Source organism: Heptranchias perlo, chromosome 25, assembly GCF_035084215.1.
Source record: "Heptranchias perlo isolate sHepPer1 chromosome 25, sHepPer1.hap1, whole genome shotgun sequence".
Classification (NCBI taxonomy): domain Eukaryota; kingdom Metazoa; phylum Chordata; class Chondrichthyes; order Hexanchiformes; family Hexanchidae; genus Heptranchias; species Heptranchias perlo.
The window spans coordinates 15,694,402-15,719,207 of NC_090349.1; the positions used below are offsets into that span (position 1 = coordinate 15,694,402).

A 24,806-nucleotide genomic window follows, 5' to 3' on the forward strand; every position below is an offset into this window, starting at 1 on the left:
TTGAAAATTGCAATTACTGTCGTACAGCAGACATAGGACCCCAATTTGCATATTTAAACAGCCTCCCACCTGTTTTGGGCGTGAGTGCTGGGCGTCCATTTTAAAGCCTGCCTGAAATTGAATCAGGCGGGCAAATGGGCGCACAAGGTTCCCACCGGATTTTCAAACTGCCGGTCACCCGTTTTGCAGGTGGGAAATGGGCAGTCGGCAGCTGAAAGTCTCCCGCAGGATATTCATATTCTGACAGAAAGCAATAAGCAGGCAGGAGAGAGTTAATGGTGGTAGGAAATTTTTAAAAAATCTTGAGGTTAGGATAATCTTTACAAATTGTTCAAACTTCAGTCTAGTGATTTACTGCATAATTTGAGTCCCTTGTTTATGTTAATATCTTGAGACTAGCCAACCTATCCATTATTCTGTCGCACCTTGATAGTGTTATAGCTCTTTGCTGAGCACCATGTACAATGTATGCCAAGTGATACGTTGCTGAACTGACCCAATAATTTGTCACAATTGGCTGGCTGGTAACTGCAGGAGCATTCTCTGCAGCTTAGAAATTATTGTGTTCGATATTAGGAACATAGGAACAGTCCCTCTAGCCTGTTCTGCCATTCGATTAGATCACGGCTGATCTGAACCCTAACTCCATTTACCCTCCTTGGCTCCATATCCCATAATACCCTTGGCTAGCAAAAATCGAGCCATCTCAGATGTAAAATTATTAATTGAGCTAGCATCTACTGCTTTTTATGGGAGAGACTTTCACACTTCTTTGCATGAAGAAGTGTTTCCTAACTTCTCTCCTGAATGGCCTGGCTCTGATTTTAAGGTTATGTCCCCTTGTCCTAGACTCCACAACCAGCGGAAAAAGTTTCTCTCCATCTACTCTATCAATTCCTTTCGAAATCCTAAAAACCTCAATCAAATCACCTCCTAAACTTCTATATTCCAGAGAAAACAAGCCTAGTCTATGTAATCTCACCTCATAATTTAACCCTTGGAGCCCTGGTAATATTCTGGTGAATCTGCGATGCATTTCTTCCAAGGCCAGTATATCCTTTCTAAGGTGCGGTGCCCAGAACTGTACACAGATGTGGTCGAACCAGAGGTTTGTATAGCTGTAGCAAAACTTCCACCCCTTTATATTCTAGCCCTCCAGATATAAAGGCTAACATTGCATTAGCCTTTTTGATTTTTTTTTGTACCCGACTATTACATTTAGTGATCTGTATACATGGACCCCTAAATCTCTTAGGACCTCCACTGTTCGTAGCTTTTCACCATTTCAAAAATACTCAGATATATCCTTTTTTGGTCCAAAATGGATGACCTCACTCTACCAGTTGCCCGTTCTACATTGAAATCCATCTGCCACAGTTTTGTCCGCCCACTTAATCCATCAATATCTCTTTGTAATTTTATGCTCCCGTCTACACTACTTACTATGCCACCTATCTTTGTGTCATTGGCAAACTTGGATATAATGCTCTCTATTGTGTTATCTAAGTCATTAATAAATATAGTGTACAAACATTTAATGTGTTCGAATGATGTTGCTTTGCTTGCTACTTTAATGGCGATGTTAGACCTAAACAGAACAACACTACAGTAAAACTTACCAACTGAGATACATCATGAAGATGCGTTAACCATTTGCACACTAATATTGCACAATTTCTGGGCTTATATTTTTTCAGTTGCTACATGACAATAGCTTTGTGACATGACATTGGTTTGCATTGTTTCCCACAATCAACTTTTACAAAGCTTAATTTCTGAAACTGGAAAAAGCACAGCGAGCACGATAAACAGCCTCACCAATCTCTCCTGGGGACATGTAAAAAATATTATCATTTGTGTGGCTGACTGCCTTATCTATGGTTTTGCCTCACTCGTTAGTGGAAGTCAATCATTATGGAAATAAATATCCTGTTTCACGGGGAGACATTGATTATGTATCAGTTTGGTTCAGTTGGTAGCACTCTTGCATCTGATCCCATGACACTACTTGAAGAAGAGCAGGGAGTTCTCCTGGTGTCCTGACCAACATTCATCCTTCAATCAATACGAACAAATAAAAATGGTTTGTAGAACTTTTGCAGAGCACAAAATGGCTGTCACGTTTGCCTATGTAATGACAATGACTGCACTTCAAGACCAAAGGAAATCTTACTCTCCACCCCTGGAGAGACTTTCCCTTCATTGCTCAACCTTAATGCACATCAATGACAACCTCAGAAAGACTCAATTCTGGTTCATTGCACAAGATTTCAATTCGCTCTCTCATGACTTGTCTAAACAAAATTACATTAGCCTCACTATTTTGCAGTCACAACACAGTAACAATAATTCACTATACAGAAGGTATAATACTAGGAGGATTGTGCAGATGGTTTGGCATTTTAGTAGAAAATAGTGGAAAAGATTAAACTGTATCAGATCAGCAATGAACCAGACTCCACTCAAAATGGCTGAAATAGGGACTGAACAATGCAACCTACATTTGATATTGACATCCAGCCTCAGACAGATGTGTGAGCAACATACATGTGACAAACAGCTGGCTGCCAATGAGACATCATTTACCTTCTCCGATGCCTTTTCTCTTCTTTTCTTTTCCTTTTTGGGCTTGTTGAACTGAAGGAAAGAATAGCTTGTTATATTTCTTTTTGTCAATCAGCTGGTGGACATGAAAAAAATAAAAGGCAGCAGCTATTGTTATTAATTTGGCTTAACAAAGCTCCTTACCTGTGCCGTCGTTTCTTTGCAAAGGCTGGTTCTGACCTGCAGATAACACAGGGTTGGTTTAGGATGTGAGAGAACGCAGGCACTTTGCATTTTTACATATTAAGTTTCCGAATTTTCCTCTTGAGATACAAGTAAATGAGGCAATTATATCCAATTAGCAATAAAGTTAATGAAAGGGAGCTTCACTCAGTGGGTTAGACACAAAGATTTTCTTTGATTTAAAATTAATTAAAAGAGGAGCTTTAATAAAGATGACTGTTGTGAACGATGTTTTAAACCAGGGTATATCGCTGAACTCCTGTCAAAAGAAAATCAAACAGTTCCAGCAAATTCTGATGAACTTTAACCTCTAATTAGATTCTTCTCACTTTCTGTTGATTGTTTTTGTGGGTGTTTTTCGTTTACGTCGGAGGCGCTGATAACAGGGATAATGGATTTGAGAAGTTAGTGAATCCAACAAAGACTAAGCCTCAAAGACTTGGGTAAATCAGGGGCTAATCCCCCTTATTTGCTTTGTAGTTTCTCAGGAGTTATTTTCAATATATTTTTCACAAAGATAAGTACAGATGAAAGAGGCCATTCAGCCCATCTAGATGATGCTCCCCTCATCACAGCATCCAACTACTTCTTGACTGACTCCAGAGTTTTTACCTCCACTACCCTCCTTGGATATATCACTCTTTATATGAAGAATTGTTTCTAATTGCTTCCTGGTATCAGTCCTGAGTTGTCTTTTATCAGTTTGCACCCACGTCCTGCAGTCATGAGGTAACTTAAAATAGTTAGATTTGTATCAAAATTTTACCTTTTCCATTTCCTTTAGTATCTTAGATACCTCTAAATCCCTCTAGTTTTGAAGCAGTTAGAAGGTGTAGCTCCCACTACTCACCATTAGTATAAAAGGGGAATTTTGCAATATGCGCTAGCAATGGATGAGGTTCTCCACTGTCAGCTAATATTCAGAAAGTTAACCAGTCTATGCTCTCATAAAGTTAACAAAAAATGCGTTTTGCCAATATATAAGAAATAATATCTGACTGATGAATCTATTCCCTATCCCAAACAAAAAACAACCTTTTCAGTGTTATGCCTATAGCACTGACTGAAATTATTTTGTGTGGTAAATGTAATGTATAGAGTGATGGAACACAAGTCCAGTCCTTCGCTCTGATGAGTTCCCTATCTCAGTCCTGCCACCACGGGTAGGTGCTGAGCAAAAGCCAGAGTCCTCCCCCTTAGGACTTCTAGCTACTAGTGTAAAGCGGTATAGAGTCTAGTAGTGGGGCCTCAATCAATTGCTTAGTGCCAAATGGTGCATAGTCCAAGGGGATGAAAGGGGAGGAAAATGGGGCAAAAAATACAAAATAACTACACTAAAAAAAATCCTAGCTTGTGGGGATAGTGACAACTGTGCAGTGTAGAACTGCTGTCAGACTCAGAGATGGAATTTAGTGCCCAATGCCACCACCTTGTTTTAAGCATAATATACCTTAATTGTATTAGGAATGTGTCTAATCCAGGGCAAGCTCTTTGTTACCACTCATAAATTGCCATATTCACCAACTTTCTGTTTTTTTAATGCAAACCAGCAAATGGTCAACAGAAATGTGCAGGATTTGCCATAGGACATCATATGCGAATGATTGGCCCTAGTCCAGACTCTTGAGGTAACTTAGAGCCCCGTCAACATTTACTTCAAATTGCACTGTTGCAACCAACTAGTTTGGGAAGAATGTCCAGCGACTAGCTCATTGATATTTTTTTTATGTGAGGAGTATTCAGATTTTTACCTATTTCTTTTGTGCTTCTTGGAGCTTTTCTTTTTCTTCTTTCTCACTGGAGCTGGACTGTAGGAACGGGACCTGGAATAACACAGCAGAAATAAGTGCCATAAACATGAGGAACGTGATGCTTCAAACTCAAACCCAAATCAAGCCCATTTCAGAACAAAACTCCCTTCCACCACACACAATCAAATTTCAATAAAGTATTAATCCATCTGACAGAGGGGAAAAAAACAAATTAATCACATTCCAGAATGAAACTATCTTACATTGCATACTACTAAATTCCAATGAGATATCAATCTGACTGATTGAGGAAAACACAAATTAAGCACATTCCAAATTCCCTTTTTCCTGACACTTTTATTAACTTGTGGTCTTCACTTAGCTTTCAGCAGGCATGAGTTAGAAGGTATGTGCTATATCTGTATGCGTCATTGGGTTACAAGACACGTTGCCTTGATGAGAACAAGTCCTGCTGGGTCAGAAGTTAAGAAGGATTCTTCATCTGAAGAATGTCATCCTCTATTTAGAGGAGAAAAATGTATTGTTAAATTCAGCTGAAGGAGTGGGCTCCTCCAATGGATCCAGTGGGCAAATCGAAAAATCGCAGGCATCTTGCCCTTCTAAATTAATAATTGTTATCTCTATTTTATTAATACTACAATGATCAGTGGCCCTTCCCTTTGAACTTTCCTCTCTTGTTCCTCCTAAACTGCAGAAATACTACCTTATATACTCTTACTCCTCATTTTGTCATGATGTACAGGGTATATACAGTGTGTGATGTACAGGGTATATACAATGTGATGTACAGGATATAGGCAGTATGATGTGCAGGGTATATATAGTGTGTGATGTACAGCGTACAGGCAGTTTGTGATATACATGGTATAGACAGTGTGATGTACAGGCAGTGTGTGATATACATGGTATAGACAGTGTGATGTACAGGCAGTGTGTGATATACATGGTATAGACAGTGTGATGTACAGGCAGTGTGTGATGTATAGACAGTGTGATATATAGGGGACTGTGATGTAAAGGGTATATACAGTGTGTGATGTACAGGGTACAGACAGTGTATGTACAGGGTGTATACAGGGTATAGGGAGTGCATAATGCAGGTGGGCTGCAGGAAGGCAGTGATGTGCATGGTGTCTCTACTCAGTATATTCCATCCTGCTACATTGCATATGATGTATAGCGATTGTATCGACTGTACACAGAATCTGAACATTTACCGACGTAGCTTGTAACAGAAAACAGCGCATCGCCTGAAATAAAAACACACACCGTCTTCGCTTGTGCTCTGACTTCTTCTTCTTTTTCTTCCTTTTAGATGGAGGTGGCGGAGAGTGAGCTGAGTCGCAGGATCTGCTGAAATAAGAAAGAGAAATCAGTAAGAAATAACCCTAAAGTCTACTGAAATTTTAATAATCATTTCAATGCTTGTCCATAAGTAGAGACAAAGACCCAAAGAGGGGTATCAGAGATGGAGCACAATATGGCTGGTTTTCCCTTTGGGGACTGAGCAGAGGAACTATAAGGGTCTTTTTCAGTCATGTATATTTCAGTGGTCCTAAGCTTCAGAGGCTCAGACGTAGCAACACATTTGAAGTACGGCATTCTCTCCAGCAACTCGAATCACCTTTTGTAGCAAATTGCTGAAGTGCTTGCTCTGTGCCCAATGAACATCGATGAGTTTCAGTATTCAGAAAGCATTAGACAATCGACACAAAATATTAGGCGACAAACATGTAGAAGACGGAGAGACAATAGGGAGCTGGAGGCACGGTTGTGCTCAGAGACGCACTCCTCACTTTTTCAAATTTAACTGATCAGAAAAACGAAATGGTGTCTGGATAATCAAGGGAATGTAGATGTGTTCACTCCACCCATCTGCATGTCGTCAGGATAATCCTAAGAATAGATTTAGACTCTGGCTCATAAAGTTATATCCCTGCAGGATTACAAATTGTAAATGGACTCCTGGAAGGTGTAAAAAATGGGCAATAGCAAACCAGCATCCCATTTGATACCCCGCCCCGATTTCCTTTTCCAAAAGAAAATCAGGCAGATTATAAAGTGGGCTGGTGATTCACTATTGCCTGCTTTGCTTGACCGCCCAGGACCAATTTCACCATCTTTGAAGGATTGGCTTTTGGAGGCCAAGCAAAGAAAAGTGAATGAAGGTTGGCCCCATTAGAAGGTGAGGGCCACCCAGGAGGAAAATATTCCATTTTCTTTGAGGCTTCCCCTGAAGCATCAATTTGCACTGCTCAGCTGCACCGGCTGCATGAGGGGGGTAGGCCTTTAATTAACATAAAATCTGGGCCTTTAATAAGCCTTGCGCATAACTGCCCCATCATGTAGTCACATGCAGTGTATACCAGATGCAGAGTAGCCTCAGGCTTCCATTCCTGATAGGACAGGGTTCCAGTGTCCGAAGTGCCGTGGCACTTCAGATGCTTTACATCGCATTATCTGTTCTCTTATACTTCTAATTGTTCAAGCAGGTTTTCAACTGAAAACATGAATTTAGATGATACTCACTATAATTTGTGAGGGATAAGAAAACTTACGTGTGCAAAACAGGCTATGTTTTTTTGTAATATTTCTCCAGCAGTTTCTTCCCTCCCGTCCACTGCTGAATGAAATAACTCCTTGCTGGAGATCAGTTCCACAGGCACAGGTCACCCTCTGCTTTGCCACCCAATTGGCCATTATTCATGTGTGAGCCTTGGCAGTGAGTGTTGGAAGGTAACAGATTGTGGTGGGCATCACAGCTGAGCTCAGTCCTTTCCCCACCCAATACCTACATGCACGTACCTTCAGCAGGGGTTACTGGTTAGTGATCAGGAGCAGGAACCCTGGCTGATTTTTCCCCCTTCTTAATCCAGGGGCAATGACTTCAATTGTAGCACCCTTGACCACTACCCTAGCCTGAGATCAGTTAACTCAGTACGGATCAGGAATAGGCTACATCATTTTTAGCCAAAATGATTGATTGTCACTGTGATTGTCTGGCACTTGGCAGGTATCTCTGTAACCTCCTCCAGCCCTACAACCCTCTGAGAACTCTGTGTTCCTCCATGTCTGATCTCTTGTGCATCCCCCACTTCCTTCGCCCCACCGTTGGCGGCCGTGCCTTCAGCCATTTAGGTCCTAAGCTCTGGAATTCCCTTCCTAAACCTCTCCGCCTCTCTCTCCTCCTTTAAGACGCTCCTTAAAACCTACCAAGCCAAGCTTGGCAACTCACTTATTTTTTCTTTGAACATTACTTATTTTGACATATCTCACTGTTAAGGCTAAATGCAGTTATTTGGATTTAAATGGGTCTGCACTTAAATCTCGCCTTTTGAGATTTCTGATCATTCCGCCAAGAGAAACCGGGTACCATTGGAACAAAGGGGGATAGCTACGTTAATGAACTCTCCCAGAAGTTAATGAGCCAGCCATCAAAACTGTTATCCTCAATGGTCTGGGACAATAGGTGGATTGTTATCACACACTGAATATAAAGTAAGAATTCACATGAGATGTTCAGAATGACTGAGTTCATGTATATGCAGCTTGAGGTTGTCAGGCTGGGACTCCCGGGGGAGGGGTGGGGGCTAGCATGTTTGATTAGCAGCCCTACTGGTCAATCCCAGAAAGGGAGAGAGTCAGAGGTCAAACTGCTGGCTTCCTGTCCAGCTAGGGATGAAGAAACACATGGGGGTAAATTTTAACTGAGAGTTGGAAAGGGAACAGAGGGGGGGAGGATTTCCAGGTGCGAAACCCGGAAGGTAAGTGGGCGGTGAGGCCCAACAATTTCACTTCGGTGTTTCGCGCTCGGCAATCAGCCTGATTGACAGGCTGGCTGGCTGTCAGCCAGGAGCTGGGAATCAGAGGGAGGGAGGGAGGGAGGGATCACAGGCCGGGGAGAAGATCGGGGTGGGGTGGGCGGCAGGGAAAAGATTGGGGGTGGAGTTTGCTGATGAAGAGGTCGGAGGTCACTGGAGGTTGGGTGAAGAGCCGGAGGTAGGTGGGTTCCACCAACGGGGGGAGGGGTGGGGAGGTCCTGTTGGCCAGGTGAGCTTGTTGGGCCTGGATGAAGCACTCCTGCTCCTCCAGGCCCACAAGCAGTGCAATAAAGGCACTCACCTCACGGATCCAGCCCTTCTCACCCGCATTCACCTGACGTGAATGGGAAATGATGGGAAACCCGAACAGATGGTTAAATTAATTTTATTATTCCAATACATAAAATATTAAGTACCTCAAATATCTCGATGAGGTACATTGCCTTTTTAAGTATCGGCCCGCTAGATTTAATTGAGGGCGGGACTTCCTGGTATCTACTCTCCACACGCAAACAAACCCGCCTGGGTTAAACCCAGAAGCAAGCGTGTTGGAGCCAGGATGCAATCCTGCTCTGAAAACCGAGCATTTTTACTTCCCACCCGCCCCCAACCCACCCGTTCTTGGGGGTTAAAATTTACCCCATGGTCTAAGAATTCCAGAAGATCTGCTGAGAGACAGACAGGGACCAAGATCTTTTTCGTTTTAATAGAGCTGGTCAGATTCAGAGAAAGGGTTGACCAGAAAAAGTGATTATTTAGCCCAATAACAATGCGTTTTGCTAGTTTATCTACTATGAAGAGATTCACTAACATTAAGTAAAGGTGAGGTGAGATTTACCATAAATGTTTCCCTGGAAGTTCATGTAACAACTGTAAAATAAATGAGTTTGTCTTTTACATTTGACCTTGGCTTACAAAAGTGTGAATTAGTCCACCGTTCCGAAGACAGGGGCAATGCACGTGGAAGCATGTGTGAGAGGACAGTATCCAGCTCATTTAGCATGGGGTTTTATTGTTATGGTCCTAGGTCACGCTATTGTATAATGAGATATCCGACATTACAATAATGACTATACTTCAAAAAGTACTTAATTGGCTGTAAAGTGCTTTGGGACGTCCTGGGGTTGTGAAAGGCACTATATAAATGCGTGTCTGGCATTCTTATTGGGCAGTAAAGGTAAACAAATAAGGGACATGGGGCTCAATTTTAAAATGGAGCTGGGAAAGGGGGGAGGGCTCAATTTGAGGTCAGGGAACCCATTAGTCCGGGTTTCCCGGACGTCCTTATGATTTTGACGTAAGGACGTCTTTTTTTTTTACGGTTTCCCGTCTGGCTGACCGGCTGATTGACAGGCTGGTCTCAGTCAGACGGGAGACCAGCCAGGGAGAGAACATCTTCAGGGACAGAACGTCTTCGGGAGGGGGGGGGGCCTGTTGGGGGGGCATGGGTGGGCACAGAGGCATGGGTGGGCAAGGGGCATGGGTGGGCATAGATGGACATAGATGGGCACGGGGGACATAAGTCATGGAGGATGGGATCGGGGGTCACTCACAGGGGGGAGGGGCGGGATCGGGGGTCATCATGGGTGTCCGTGATCATTGAGGGGGAGGATCGGGGTTATAGGATTGGGGTCGGGGTCGGAGGATTGGGTCGGAGGGTCGGGGTTGGAGGATCGGGGTCAGGGGGTCGGAGGGTTGGGGTTAGGGGGCCAGGGTCAGAGGATTGGGGTCGAGGGCGGAAGATCGGGGTCGGGGGGGTCGGGATCAGGGTCGGAGAATCGGGGTCGGAGGATTGGGATCGGAGGATCGGGCTTGAAGGATCGGGCTTGGGGTCGGAGGGTCGGGGTCGGAGGATCGGGGTCGGAGGATCGGGGTCGGAGGATCGGGATCGGAGGATCGGGATCGGAGGATCGGGTTCGAAGGATCGGGCTTGGGGTCGGGATCGGAGGATCAGGGTCAGGGTCGGAGGATCGGGGGGTCGCGGATCGGGGTCGGATGATCGGGGTCGGGTTCGAATGATCGGGATCAGGGTCGGGGTCGGAGGATCGGGGTCAGGGATCGGGGTCCGGAGTCTGCGATGGCGGGGGCGGAGGGGTCGGTGCAGGTAGGCTTGTTGGACCTGGAGGAAGCACTCCTGCTCCTCCAGGCCCCACAAACTGTGCCTTTCTAGGCACTTACCTGCTAGTCTCAGGCCTTCTCGCTTCCTTTCACAAGGTGTAAAACAGAAGGCCCAGGAATCCTGGCTCCCCGGGGTTGAAATTTGGAATTAGTGAAAAATGGAGGCCTGAAGCCTCCTTGAGAGGTTTTAAGGCCCGACCTGCCTCCTGGGAGCGGGTTGGCCGCCCGCCCCCCGTGAAAACTGGAAATGGGCGGGTTGGGGGCGTGTCTGAAATGGCGGCAATTTTCAATGCCCCCCCGCCCCCAACCCACCCGTTTTTTATTTTTAAAATCGAGCCCATGGAATCTGCTTATGGGAGAGACTGACCAGTGAGACTGAGTCGAAAATATTATTTAGAGTAGACTTGTAATGCTCACTCTTTTTGATCTGATAAATCTCACTACTGACATGTTCCCAGTGCTGAAATCTCTGGCTATAAGATGTATCAGACTGATGTAGATGGTAGTCAAATTTTTCCACTGAGAATTAACCGAGTCACATATTTCAATTGAGAATTGGCAAATATTTCAATTGACAATTACTTTAGTCGAATGTTTCAGCCATGAATTATTTTACCGCTGTTTTCTAATCCAAAAACAACTTGAATTAATATTTGGAAAATTAAATATGAGCACACTAATGTACATCAATTACAGTCGAACTGTGATCTCTTTATAGGACATTCTTCATAAGACTACAGATCACAATCCGCATCGAAGAAGAGAACGAGCTATGGGACCAGCTGCTCTCAGTAATGCAGCAGCTCAGAGTAGAAATAGGACATGTCCCTGTGGACTGTTCCTCCCCATCCAGCAGTTCAGAGTGCTATACGCTATTATGATCGTTTTGTTTTATAAATTTAACTTTGCCAATAATCATGATGTTCTGCTGTCAGGACCCATCTGTTCCACCAGATCCTGCGACTAAAAAGTCGGCTCCATTCGAACTCATGAAGCGACTTGAAAATCCGAAGCTGTTGCCCAACAGTGACAATAGATTCATTTCAGAATAGGGAATGGCTGCGATCGCACTTATAGCAATTAATCTGAAAAGTACTATTAGGTGATAATGAGACAGCAAGCAAAAGCTTTATTGTGAACATTAGTATTTACAGTAAGTGATGCTGCCACGATAAGCTAACAAATGGTTTAAATTAAGGATTAAAGTAAATAGTTGTAAACAGCTGAATTGTAAGGAAATAAAAAATAAGACTGTTAATATAATGAGAAGCTGATTAAGATCTCCATCTAGGCATATTTATAACTTATATCTGCTAATTTCAACAATGGTAATTTCTAGACTAATATCTCAAAGTGAGTCACACAAAAAATCCCTTTCTGAATTAAGGGGACAGTACAGTATGCGAATGCATCACTACTGTGATGTTTTTAAACTCTGATTTAGCCAGTCAAAATTGCTGCTGCACTGTGATTCTATGATAAAATGGCTGGCCTAACTGTTGGCAAACTGAGAGAATACAGGAGGATTGTTTTGATTAAGGGTTAATTAAAGATACAATACCAGCAGGGGTTTTAAACTGGTTTGCAGTGTGAATTTATGCAGATAGTGGTTGAGTACACATAACTATGGGTGATGTAGCTGGGCAAACAAATCAGATATCCAGACTGTAGTCACAAAGCAGTGACACAACCCCTTTACCATGACACTGCGACAACGGATGAACGGACACCGCGCAACAATCGCCAGACAGGAGGGTTCCCTCCCAGTCGGGGAACACTTCAGCGGTCAAGGACATTCAGCCTCCGATCTTCAGGTAAGCGTTCTCCAAGGCGGCCTTTGAGACACACGACAACGCAAAATCGTCGAGCAGAAATTGATAGCCAAGTTCCGCACCCATGAGGACGGCCTCAACCGGGATCTTGGGTTCGTGTCACGCTACATGTAACCCCACCAGCGAAAAAAATTATCTGTTTTTAATACAACTGGTCATTCTCTCTCTCTCTGCCTTTCGGGTGTCTCTCTCTCTCTCCCTCTCTGTCTTTGTGTTCTGACCACTTGTGTATTCAGTAGTCTGGGATGTAATGTTTCTCTGTCTGAACACCATCCACTCCTTTGATTGCTGTGATTATATCTCTGCCGAGGTGTGATAACGGGCAGTTGGAAAGATTATCTGTAATCACCAGGCATTGTTCTTTGACTATATATGCTGTGCCTTTATGGAACCCTACACTCACCTGACGAAGGAGGAAAGCTCCGAAAGCTTGTGATTTCAAATAAAGCTGTTGGACTATAACCTGGTGTTGTAAGACTCCTTACATTTGTCCATCCCAGTCCATCACCGGCATCTCCACATTATAATCATCAACCACTTTTATTTACATTAACCCAGCCAACATATGAAAATATTGCAGTACCAGTTCCAAATGATTGCATTTTGAATACATCTAAAGCAAAAGTAGGAAACTTTAGTACCTGGCAACTTCAAGTCAGAATGGCTGCACCAGCATCCAGTGTGTTATGGATGCCTATAGGGGACATGTGCTTTCCAGCTTCTGCTCATACTGTAAGTTTTAGTTTGTTGAACAGGACGTAGCATTTCCTCCATGAACAGCTGTATTGATTTTCAGGGGGTCCTACAGTCCAAGTTTTTCTCTGCCCTCATCTTCTCAAGACTCGCACCATTTATTAACAGCCGACAGTATCAGCAACTTGTTTCAATGTTGATTGGAACCACCCACTCAGACTGGCAGATGGGTGGCTGCAGTCTGTGATAACTGTGCATGTCTCAGTGGCTGGTTGAGAGCACCAGTGAGCAGAAGGCTCACAAGTGATGTGTGTTTTGGAAAGCTCAGAGTGGAAAATGGCCTCAGCCGGACTCTCAGCACAATGCTCCACCACTGGCTGTACAAAGGTTTGTAATATGCTGCTGAGTATGGCCATTACCTTCTTTCCAAAGAATACAAGTGAATTTGTTTGCCTTACTTCTAACACTTTAATAAAGGCAATCAACACTGGTGGCGAGCACATGTTACAGAAAGCCTTGGTACATTGTGTAGATAACTGTATGTAAAAAAATACTATTACAAAGCACAAAGCAACTACATTTTTTGCTGACAATGTTAGGTATTCGCCCTTGAGATACAATGCATTCAAATTAAAATAAGTTCTGGTTTCCGGCATAAGAACATTAGAAATAGGAGCAGGAGTAGGTCATAAAGCCTCTCAAGCCTGCTCCACCATTCAATCAAATCATAGCTGATTTCAATCTCAACTCGCCCGATCCCCATATCCCTTGATTCCCCTAGAGTCCAAAAATCTATGTATCTCAGCCTTGAATATATTCAATGACTCAGCAGCCACAGCCCTCTGGGGTAGAGAATTCCAAAGATTCACAACCCTCTGAGTGAAGAAATTCCTCCTCATCTCAGTCTTAAATGGCCGACCCTTTATCCTGCGACTATGCCCCCTAGTTCTAGACTCTCTAGCCAGGGGAAACAATCTCTCAGCATCTACCCTGTCAAGCCCCCTCATAATCTTATGTTTCAATGAGATCACCTCTTATTCTTCTATAGGAACAGGAGAATAGACAGGATGAATGCGTGGCTGCAGGGATGGTGTAGGAGGGAGGGATTTAGATTCCTGGGGCATTGGGACCGGTTCTGGGGAAGGTGGGACCTGTACAAGGGGGACGGGTTACACCCGAGCAGGACCGGGACCAATGTCCTCGCGGGGGTGTTTGCTAGTGCTGTTGGGGAAGGTTTAAACTAGAGTGGCAGGGGGATGGGAACCTGAGCGGGGAGTCAGAAGGGAATAAAGTTGAGAGCAGCAAGAGAGGGGAAGACCCAGGGGAAATCTACAATACAAATAGTACAAACAGTTGTTCAAGAACAAGTGAAAGGGAAAAGTGTAGAGCAGCGGAAAGAAAGTGTACTTTAGGCACGAGAGATAAAATAAAAACTAGAAGGTGCAAGGCGATTAACCCAGCATCAAAGCTGTGGCAGGGGGTTGGGAACCTGAGCAGGGAGACAGAGGAAAGCGTGTCAGGAAGGGACAGAAGGTATGGAGAAAAAGGTAAAGTGTTAAAAAAGGAAAAAGCAGGAACTAAGTGTCACAAAACATATTTGAAAGTTCTTTATCTGAATGCACGTAGCATTCGTAACAAAATGGACAAGTTAACGGCACAAATAATGACGTATGGGTATGATCTTGTGGCCATTACAGAAACATGGCTGCAGGGTGACAACGACTGGGAATTAAATATGCCAGGGTATTTAACAATCAGGAAGGACAGGCAGGAAGGAAGGGGAGGTGGGGTGGCTATGTTAATAAGGGAAGGAATCATTGTAATACAGAGAAAAGATATTGGGACAAAGGATCAGGATAATGAAACAGTTTGGGTAGAGATAAGGAATAATAAGGGGAAAAAACACTCGTGGGCGTAGTATATAGGCCTCCTAATAGTTGCAACTCTGCTGGAAGAAGTATTAATCAGGAAATAGTCGGGGCGTGTAATAAGGGAACAGCTATAATTATGGGGGATTTTAACTATCATATTAACTGGACAAATCAAATTGGGCAGGGCAGCCTTGAGGAAGAGTTTATTGAGTGTATTTGGGATGGATTTCTTAAGCAGTATGTAACTGATCCGACAAGGGGGCAAGCAACCTTGGACCTGGTCCTGTGTAATGAGCCAGGATTAATTAATAATGTCCTAGTTAAGGATCCCCTTGGAATGAGTGACCATAACATGGTTACATTCCATATCCAATTAGAGGGTGAGAAGGTTGGTTCTCAAACAAGCGTACTGAGCTTGAATAAAGGAGACTATGATGGTATTAGAGGGGAATTGATTAAAGTGGACTGGGAAAATAGTTTAAAGGGTAAGACGATACATGAACAGTGGTGTTCATTTAAGGAGTTATTCTACAACGTTCAAAAAAAATATATTCCACTGAGGAAAAAAGGGTGTAAAAGAAATGACAGCCATCCGTGGCTAAGTAAAGAAATTAAGGATAGTATCCGACTAAAAACAAGGACATATAAGGTAGCCAAACTTAGTGGGAGGATAGAAGATTGGGAAGTCTTCAAAAGACAGCAAAAAGTAACGAAAGGATTGATTAAGAAAGGGAAGATAGATTATGAAAATAAATTAGCAAAAAATATAAAAACAGATAGCAAGAGTTTCTACAGTTATATAAAAAGAAAAAGGGTGGCTAAGGCAAACGTAGGTCCCTTAGAGGATGAGACAGGGAAATTAATGGTGGGAAACATGGAGATGGCAAAAATGCTGAACAAATATTTTGTTTCAGTCTTTACGGTAGAGGACACTAAGAATATCCCAACAGTGGACAAACAGGGGGCTCTAGGGGGGGAGGAGCTAAATACGATTAAAATCACTAAGGAATTGGTACTCAGTAAATTAATGGGACTCAAGGCGGATAAATCCCCTGGACCTGATGGCTTACATCCTAGGGTCTTGAGGGAAGTGGCAGTAGGGATTGTGGATGCTTTGGTAATAATTTTCCAAAATTCTCTGGACTCGGCAAAGGTCCCGGCAGATTGGAAAACTGCTAATGTAACACCCTTATTTAAAAAGGATAAACATAATTTAATAGGACAAAGTCAGCATGGCTTTACGAAGGGGAAGTCATGTCTGACAAATTTGCTTGAGTTCTTTGAGGATATAACGTACAGAGTGGATAAAGGGGAACCAGTGGACGTAGTGTATTTAGACTTCCAGAAGGCATTCGACAAGGTGCCACATAAAAGATTATTGCTCAAGATAAAGAATCACTGGATTGGGGGTAATATTCTGGCATGGGTGGAGGATTGGTTATCTAACAGGAAGCAGAGAGTTGGGATAAATGGTACATTCTCGGACTGGCAACCAGTAGCCAGTGGTGTTCCGCAGGGGTCGGTGCTGGGTCCCCAACTCTTTACAATCTATATTAACGATTTGGAGGAGGGGACCGAGTGTAACATATCAAAGTTTGCAGATGATACAAAGATGGGAGGGAAAGTAGAGAGTGAGGAGGACATAAAAAACCTACAAGGGGATATAGACAGGCTGGGTGAGTGGGCGGAGATTTGGCAGATGCAATACAATGTTGGAAAATGTGAGGTTATGCACTTTGGCAGGAAAAATCGGAGAGCAAGTTATTATCTCAATGGCGAGAAACTGGAAAGTACTGCAGTACAAAGGGATCTGGGGGTCCTAGTGCAAGAAAATCAAAAGGTTAGTATGCAGGTGCAGCAGGTGATCAAGAAGGCCAACGGAATGTTGGCTTTTATTGCTAGGGGGATAGAATATAAAAACAGGGAGGCATTGCTGCAGTTATATAAGGTATTAGTGAGACCGCACCTGGAATACTGCATACAGTTTTGGTGTCCATCCTTAAGAAAAGACATACTTGCTCTCGAGGCAGTACAAAGAAGGTTCACTCGGTTAATCCTGGGGATGAGGGGGCGGACATATGAGGAGAGGTTGAGTAGGTTGGGACTCTACTCATTGGAGTTCAGAAGAATGAGAGGCGATCTTATTGAAACATATAAGATTGTGAAGGGGCTTGATCGGGTGGATGCGGTAAGGATGTTCCCAAGGATGGGTGAAACTAGAACGAGGGGGCATAATCTTAGAATAAGGGGCTGCTCTTTCAAAACTGAGATGAGGAGAAACTTCTTCACTCAGAGGGTGGTAGGTTTGTGGAATTTGCTGCCCCAGGAAGCTGTGGCAGCTACATCATTAAATAAATTTAAAACAGAAATCGACAGTTTCCTAGAAGTAAAGGGAATTAGGGGTTACGGGGAGCGGGCAGGAAATTGGACATGATTTTAGATTTGAGGTTAGGACCAGATCAGCCATGATCTTATTGAATGGCGGAGCAGGCTCGAGGGGCCGATTGGCCTACTCCTGCTCCTATTTCTTATGTTCTTATGTTCTTAACTCCAGAGAGAATAGAGCATGTGTGACTACACAATTCCATTTTTTACTCGGTTTTAATTAGATTTTTCTCCTTTAGTTTCTCCATTCAGTGAACACCAACACTCCCCTCTCCTTCATTCCCCATTCATTCTCAGTTTTCTGGTTATGATACTGTGATGGTCCAGTTCATCTCCCTCAGCTATCTCCACCTTCTGACTAACAGTTTGAAAGTGTAACGGCGGATGGCTAAGAAACACTGGGGAATGTATGGATATCTCCCTCTATAACGGTTAGGATTAGGTGGCATCTTAGTGGAACAGCCCACCCTAGACTTGCCCCAATGTCTTAGGAGGTAATTGCACCACTTAGTGGGGTGGTAAACGCCATACAATAGGATGGTTGCAGGTTTGATCTCCAAGGACACTTTCATCATCAATACAGTCAATCCACTCCATGCCCTACTGATGTCTATATGGACCCTATCAACCCAACTCATGCCACATTTTCTTTAGACATTATATCTATTGCTATTGCATACTGTTAATCTAACCTGTAAGGTTTCCAGGTTTCTGTGACCCACCTACACAGATTGATTCCACCCTTTATCACAACAGGAAGTGTCTAACTTTATTTCAAAGGAGAACTGATCAATTACAGAAACAGGTAAAACCAATGGATTGGAGAAGACAGACTTATACACATAGATCCAAGATCCATTACATAACTCCATTGATACTTTCAATCCCATTTGTTGATCAGCTTTCAGGAAGCCTGCTTGAACTATATCTTAGCTTGTTTCCTACACATTCCTCCACATGGCCCAGTTTAGACTCAAAGATTCACCCTCATTCATCTGTTAATGCTGAATTTGTTGAGAAGGGATACTCAGCCCCAGCACTGTAAGACCTTTGACACTGCCTGTAATTTTTATTTTGCCTTCTTTGTTTCTCACACACAATATATTTTCCCAAATCGCTTTCACTTGACTATTTCCCCATCTTTTACATTATTCCAAAGTTGTCTCACTTTCCACTCCTATTTTTCTATCAACCACAGCTCTCCAACATCTCCCTGCACTTCTTTAAACCATATATTGCCTCTTCTTCCCACTGTTTCCTCTCCATATCTTATTCCCCTACCCACTAATCTCCCTATTCAATATTTATTCCCAATCTTTCACTTCCCTTGATTTAGTTTGGTTTGGTTTAGATCAATAAACATTTGATTGTTGTAGTAGATATCTGGCGGCTGTCATGAAAACTGCTGCAGGACACTTTTTATGTCCTTTTGACGTTAAGTTGAAAGGTCATGTGCTAATGCATTTTAAAAGAAATAATGATGTTATTTTTTGTTGTGCATAGAACATAACAATGTAGGCTATGGTTTATACTCATATTAAAGTGCTCAGTTTGTAAAAACAGTTGATTTCACGACAGACTGGCCAATGGCAATGTCAAGGAACCAGTTACATGGGAAGGATGCTATCACTAACTGAATAAGCAGTCACATGGAGACTAAGGCTCGTCAGAATTAGTGTTGCCACTTTACATTGGTCCATCTTGGGTTTTGAAATTGTCTCTAATAGTTTTAACTGGCAATTTGGTGTCTATTTTAAAAAAATATATATTGTGCAGAGAAAGCCTTTAGAATATAATATTAAAAACAACAGTTCAGCAGTGTTAACTAGTGACAATTTTTAAAAACTCAGAACAGGTTTATAAGGGAAATCCTTTCAGACAGCATTTTGCGCTTTCAGTTTGACTGTATAGCCACCTTTAGAAGTTTGAATAACTTGGTGGAAATCCAAAACTATGAGTCATAAACATAAGATAAGTCACTAATAAATCCAATAAGGAATTCAGCGGAAACGTATTTACCATAGAGTGGTTAGAATGTGGAACCTGCTACCACATGGAGTAGTTGAGGCGAACAGCATAGATGCATTTAAGGGGAAGCAAGATAAATACATGAGGGAGAAAGGAGTAGAAGGATATTCACATAGGATGAGATGAAATGGAGGCTCATGTGGAGTATAAACACCAACACAGACCAGTTGGACCGAATGGCCTGTTTCTGTGCTGTAAATTCTATGTAATTTCAACTTTCATTGTGTACCCTTTTCTGTGAAGAAAGGCAGTATAACTTACACATATTCAAAACTTTTGGTTTAAATTGTATAAGAAAATAACAGTACAATGGAATTAGTACAGAAAATATTGGAAGGACACAGCAGGTCCATCAGATTCCAAAGAGAGAATATTTGGTGTAGACCATTTATGAAAGCTTCTCTTTAAATTCGCTGATGGGTCTGCTGTGTATTTCCTGTATTTCTTTCAGATTTGCATTATTTTCTTTATATCTCGAAGTATAACGATAGGCTATAAACTGTGATATGTGACTGGACTGTGGCCATTGCCTTCTCTCCTGTGAATTTGCTTTATTTACATCTGACATTATCTCTAATAAAGGAAGTCAATGCTGGTGGCTGGAACGTGTTACAATAAAGCCTGAGTGCATTCTGTAGATTGCAGTATGTAAAACAAGATAAAGCAATTACATTTTCTTCTGACGATATTATTAGGTTTGCTTCCTAGACGTATAATGGACTCAAAATGGAAATCACTTCTGACTTCAGGCAATGTATTGACCCTGCAGGGCAAGGTTCCAGCAAATGTTTTATTAATGCAGCAATTATTTGTGAATTTACAACTGACGAACATACAGGGACACTACAGCTTATTTTGGGCTATTTATTGATCAAGAGTTGAGACAAAGGAGTGTGGACATTGAAGTTCTTCCCATTTTACCAGAACAGTATAAGTCATTTTGTATAAACTCCAGGTAATATTATATTGATAGGTCTTGGTTTTGTATCAGTTGTTACAGATATGTAACAGAGAATACTGGTTCGTTTTCATTTTTTTCCCTCAGTTTTCTCCCCTCCTCTCATGAGGGTGATTATGCATGTTCCATACTTCATTCCACTGGTCATTCTTAATGTACAATTCTCAATAGTGAGTAGTGGCAGGTCATTCCGCAGTGATGGAGGAGGTGGGGGTTGTCATAACCAAATGTTATCCTGCCCTGGCCCAATATCTAAACGTGCGCACTTTCCAAAAGAGATTTTTGGAAGAGTATTGCATTAAAATGTTTCATAATCCTAAACATTGTGGAAGAATTCAACTGTACATTTATTAGTGCCTCTCAGTCCTCCTTTGTTATAATTCCTAAACCTCGATCATAAGCAGTCTGGGAGTGGATATTTTGTGTAGAATCCAGCATCGTTGAGAGACAGAGTGACATCATGAACAGGGGCAATGGGCTATGAGCAGTGCTCCCAACTCTCGACTGGACAGTAACTGCAAGATGTCAATGAAGAGGGGCTTCCACACAAATCATCTGCTTCATACTCTCTCTGACCAGCATAAAAAGCATTGAAACAAAGGAAAAGTGACAGGCATTGATACTTCTAGAAGCATCTTCCTTTATAACATTTAGGATCAGATGGGAATTTGATGCTACTTCTTTAAATTATGAACAGTAATTTAATTTCTGCATAAGAATGGATTCTTTCTTCTTCTGTGAGGTATTTATTATTCTGTGCCCTTTTCTTTCCGTGATGTCCATGCACAAATCCTGGTCAATACAACAGGCGGTGTGGCCTCTGTCAGTGGTCTGTAGGGTAAGATGAAGCGAGGTGGGAAGAGGCTCATGTGGAGCGTACACATCAGTTGGGCCGAGTGGCCTGTTCTTGTGCTGTAAATGCTATGTGATTCTATGTAATAGGGCGTGCCATTAAGAGGTGCACTGGAGAGACTCACCATTTGATTTGCATTCAACCTGACTCCCTAGGGTGGAATGGTTAAGATCATTTATTGACTATGTGGGGAATTATAGCAATGAACTCAAATCCTACCACTCCATGGAACAATGCATTAAAGCTACAATGCAATGACGCCAATGTATCACCCACATAATGGTTCCCTTATATTAAATATACAAGCCCAATATATTCTTTTAGTTTCACTGCAAAATTTATATTGCTCTACAACCCCACCCCCCAACCTTGCTTTCAATGGACTGTTCCATAGAATGATGACATGGTTTGAATGCTGCCGTGGATTGTGTATGCAACTCATGACATCATCCAGTGGACTAGTTCATATGAAAAGAGGGCAGGAACATCACTTTTTTGGCAATGCAATTTAAAGTGTAAACTCAAGATTATGCACTTTGATGCCAGAATTTGAACAGTATTCTCTTAGACCATAATAATGGAGCTAATGGATCAAAAGGTCATTTAATTGCATTTTAATAAATAGACGATGCAGTCCATTACAATTACAGTGTGCTAGAAACTACTCTTATCACTTAAAGTTCAGATACACTGCAAGTTATTATATCTGCAGGAGCCTTTTTTTTAATCTAAAGAAAACCTAGATTAATGGATGTCTATTTAATACACTGTAATACATTTACAGTTGCTGATTCCAAGGGAATTTTAGTTATGCCCTCATATAACGACCTTGGAGCAATCATTGAAAGCGTGTTTACATGGCTGTATATTGGTCAACTGTAATTTAATTTATTGAGCTATGAAAACAGATTATGGTTTAGTTTTGGGAGGCTATGTCATAGTAATGTGCTCAAAACTGGGACTTAATAATTTGAGGTTTTTATGTCGATTGCCGTATGTCCGGGAAAATCGGGGGGAATGAGCTGGGACAACATCCCTAAAATATGTATCTTATAAATGAGGATTTTTTTCAAAAGAAGTCCTGTCTCTCTGAAGGAACTTTAGCCATTAAGAGGACGATAATTAAATGTGATTTAAAAACTTAAAACATTGCAGGGGAAACAGACAAATAGGTCAACTATTGGTGTTTTTGGTCTTTTTGTCCTTGTTCAACATAAGGAACTGAGGCTCCAGCATTTGCTCACTATGGGTGTTACGCGTATAGGAACATAGAAACAACAGTCCCTCAAGTCTGTTTTGCCATTCAATTAGATCATGGTTGATCTGTACCTCAACTCCATTTACCCACCTTTGCTCCATTGCCCTTGATACTTTTACCTAACAAAACTCTAGCGATCTCAATCTTGAAAATTTCATTTGACCCAGAACCCACAGCTTTTTGGTGGAGCAAGTGTTAGATTTCCATTAACCTTTGTGAGAAAAAATGCTTCCCGGTTTCACCCCTAAATGACCTAGCTCTAATTTTATGCCTTCTTATTCTTATTCACCAACCAGAGGAAATAGCTTCTCTATCTACTGTATCAAATGTTTTTATCATTTGAAACATCACAATTAGATCATCCCTCAACCCTTTAAACTCAAAGGAATACAAGCCAAGTTTATGCAAACTGTCCTCATAATTTAATCCTTTAAGTCCTGGTATCATTCTGGTGAATCTGTGCTGTACACTTCCATTTTTGTTTCTCTTTCCATGCCAATACTTAGCTTCAAATCGCATCATGTAAAAAACTGAGGAAGGTTATTCCTTTGGGGGCTCTGAATGTGCTGCATAATTGAGATGAGGAAGAGGACTTTGTGAAGGCGCAACAAATGAGGTACAATGACCACTGAGTCTTTTTGGCTACACTTGTGACTATCCCAGGCCTTGTGTTAATAGAGCCATGCACATGTACTTGGACATGTCAGAGGAGACTTATCTTCACTTCACAAGACCACAGAGTTGTGTTGCCTGCTATACAGTGATCAGCAGACAACATTTAAATCAGAGACACGTGAATCTTCAACACTACCAGATCCTTCCAATCCACCTTGGAGACAACTGCCACACCAGGTAGCCTGCCATGGACACATGTGTGAAGCAAGTGACAAATACTATGTTTGCAAGGAGCAATACCTGCATCACTTTTCCAGTGGAAAGGAGGCATCAACTGGACAGGACACACAACTTACACTAGGTGCCAAAGTTCCTCTGAGTGCGAGACATCACTGGTGTAACACCATGTCGGCATCAGGGCTCTTTATGTCAGCCCAACAGCCTTCATGAACAAAAAGGATTTGCACGCAATCACTAGTCAGGTGGTAAACATCATGATGAATGTCAGTGGCTGTTATCGAGGAAGCAGCCAGGATCACTTCATTTTGTGGCACTCCACAGTGGCTGCAATATTTGAAGAAGAAGAAACACTGTGTGGATGGTTCTTAGGAGAACGGGGCTATCCTTCGAATCCATGGCTCCGGATAAACCTCCTAACAGCAGGGGAGCACTTTGACCAGGAAGCCTCAGCATTTGTTTGCCGTTCCATGGCAGCCACCTCCACTTTCACGAAAAGTGTGCCATGTGGGGTTCTACAATGGGCAGGTGAACCACTCTGCCAGACTATTGTCCAGGTGGTACAAACAAACATTTACACCAAAGTGCTTTGACCCCAAACTCAAAGAAGAGCATCTCCTACTGAACCAATGCCATCCCTTCCCACTTCCCACTCAAACCATCTCTGATTGTTAAATTAGTGCCAATTAATGTCGAATTAGGGGCAGATTTTTTGATGTAGGTCCATGCCCACTAGGAACTAGATTGAGACTGGCCAAACTCACATAGAACCATTATGTGCTCGGCTAAACAGAATATAGAATCATCGAAAGTTACGGCACAGAAGGAGGCCATTCGGCCCATCGTGTCTGTGCCAGCCAAAAAAGAGCTATCCAGCTTAATCCCACTTTCCAGCACTTGGTCCGTAGTCCTGTAGGTTACGGCACTTCAAGTGCACATCCAAGTACTTTTTAAATGAGTTGAGGGATTCTGCTTCTACCACCCTTTCAGGCAGTGAGTTCCAGACCCCCACCACCCTCTGGGTGAAAAAATTTCTCCTCAGCTTCCGTCTAATCCTTTTACCAATTACTTTAAATCTATGCCCCCTGGTCACTGACACCCCCACCCCCCCACCCCCGCTAAGGGAAATAGATCCTGCCTATCCACTCTATCCAGTCCCATCATAATTTTATATATCTCAATTAAATCTCCCCTCAGCTTCCTTTGTTCCAAAGAAAACACCCCAGCCTATCCAATCTTTTCTTACAGCTAAAATTCTCCAGCCCTGGCAACATCCTCGTAAATCGCCTCTGTATCCTCTCCAGTGCAATCAAACCTTTCCTGTAATGTGGTGACCAGAACTGTACTCGGTACTCAAGCTATGGCTTAATAAATGTTTTATACAGTTCTAGCATAATCTCCCTGCTCTTATAGTCTATGCCTCGGCTAATAAAGGAAAGTATCCCTTATGTTTTTTTAACCACCTTATCTACCTGTCCTGCTACCTTCAGGGATCTGTGGACATGCACGCCAAAGTCCCTTTGTTCCTCCACACCTCTCAGTATGCTCCCTTTTATTGTGTACTCCCTTGCCTTGTTT

General features: G+C 42.5%; 1 protein-coding gene across 1 annotated transcript in view; it reads right to left on the minus strand.

Annotated features, from left to right (window-relative positions):
• Positions 1–24,806, minus strand: part of srrm4 (serine/arginine repetitive matrix 4) — a 294,539-nt gene that overhangs the window by 40,662 nt on the left and 229,071 nt on the right. The window contains exons 3-6 of the mRNA XM_068006294.1: positions 5,829–5,912; positions 4,539–4,610; positions 2,749–2,784; positions 2,587–2,637 (exon numbers count right to left, since the gene is read on the minus strand). Coding sequence (XP_067862395.1) covers positions 2,587–2,637; positions 2,749–2,784; positions 4,539–4,610; positions 5,829–5,912 — 243 coding nt within the window. The remainder of the gene's footprint in view (positions 1–2,586; positions 2,638–2,748; positions 2,785–4,538; positions 4,611–5,828; positions 5,913–24,806) is intronic.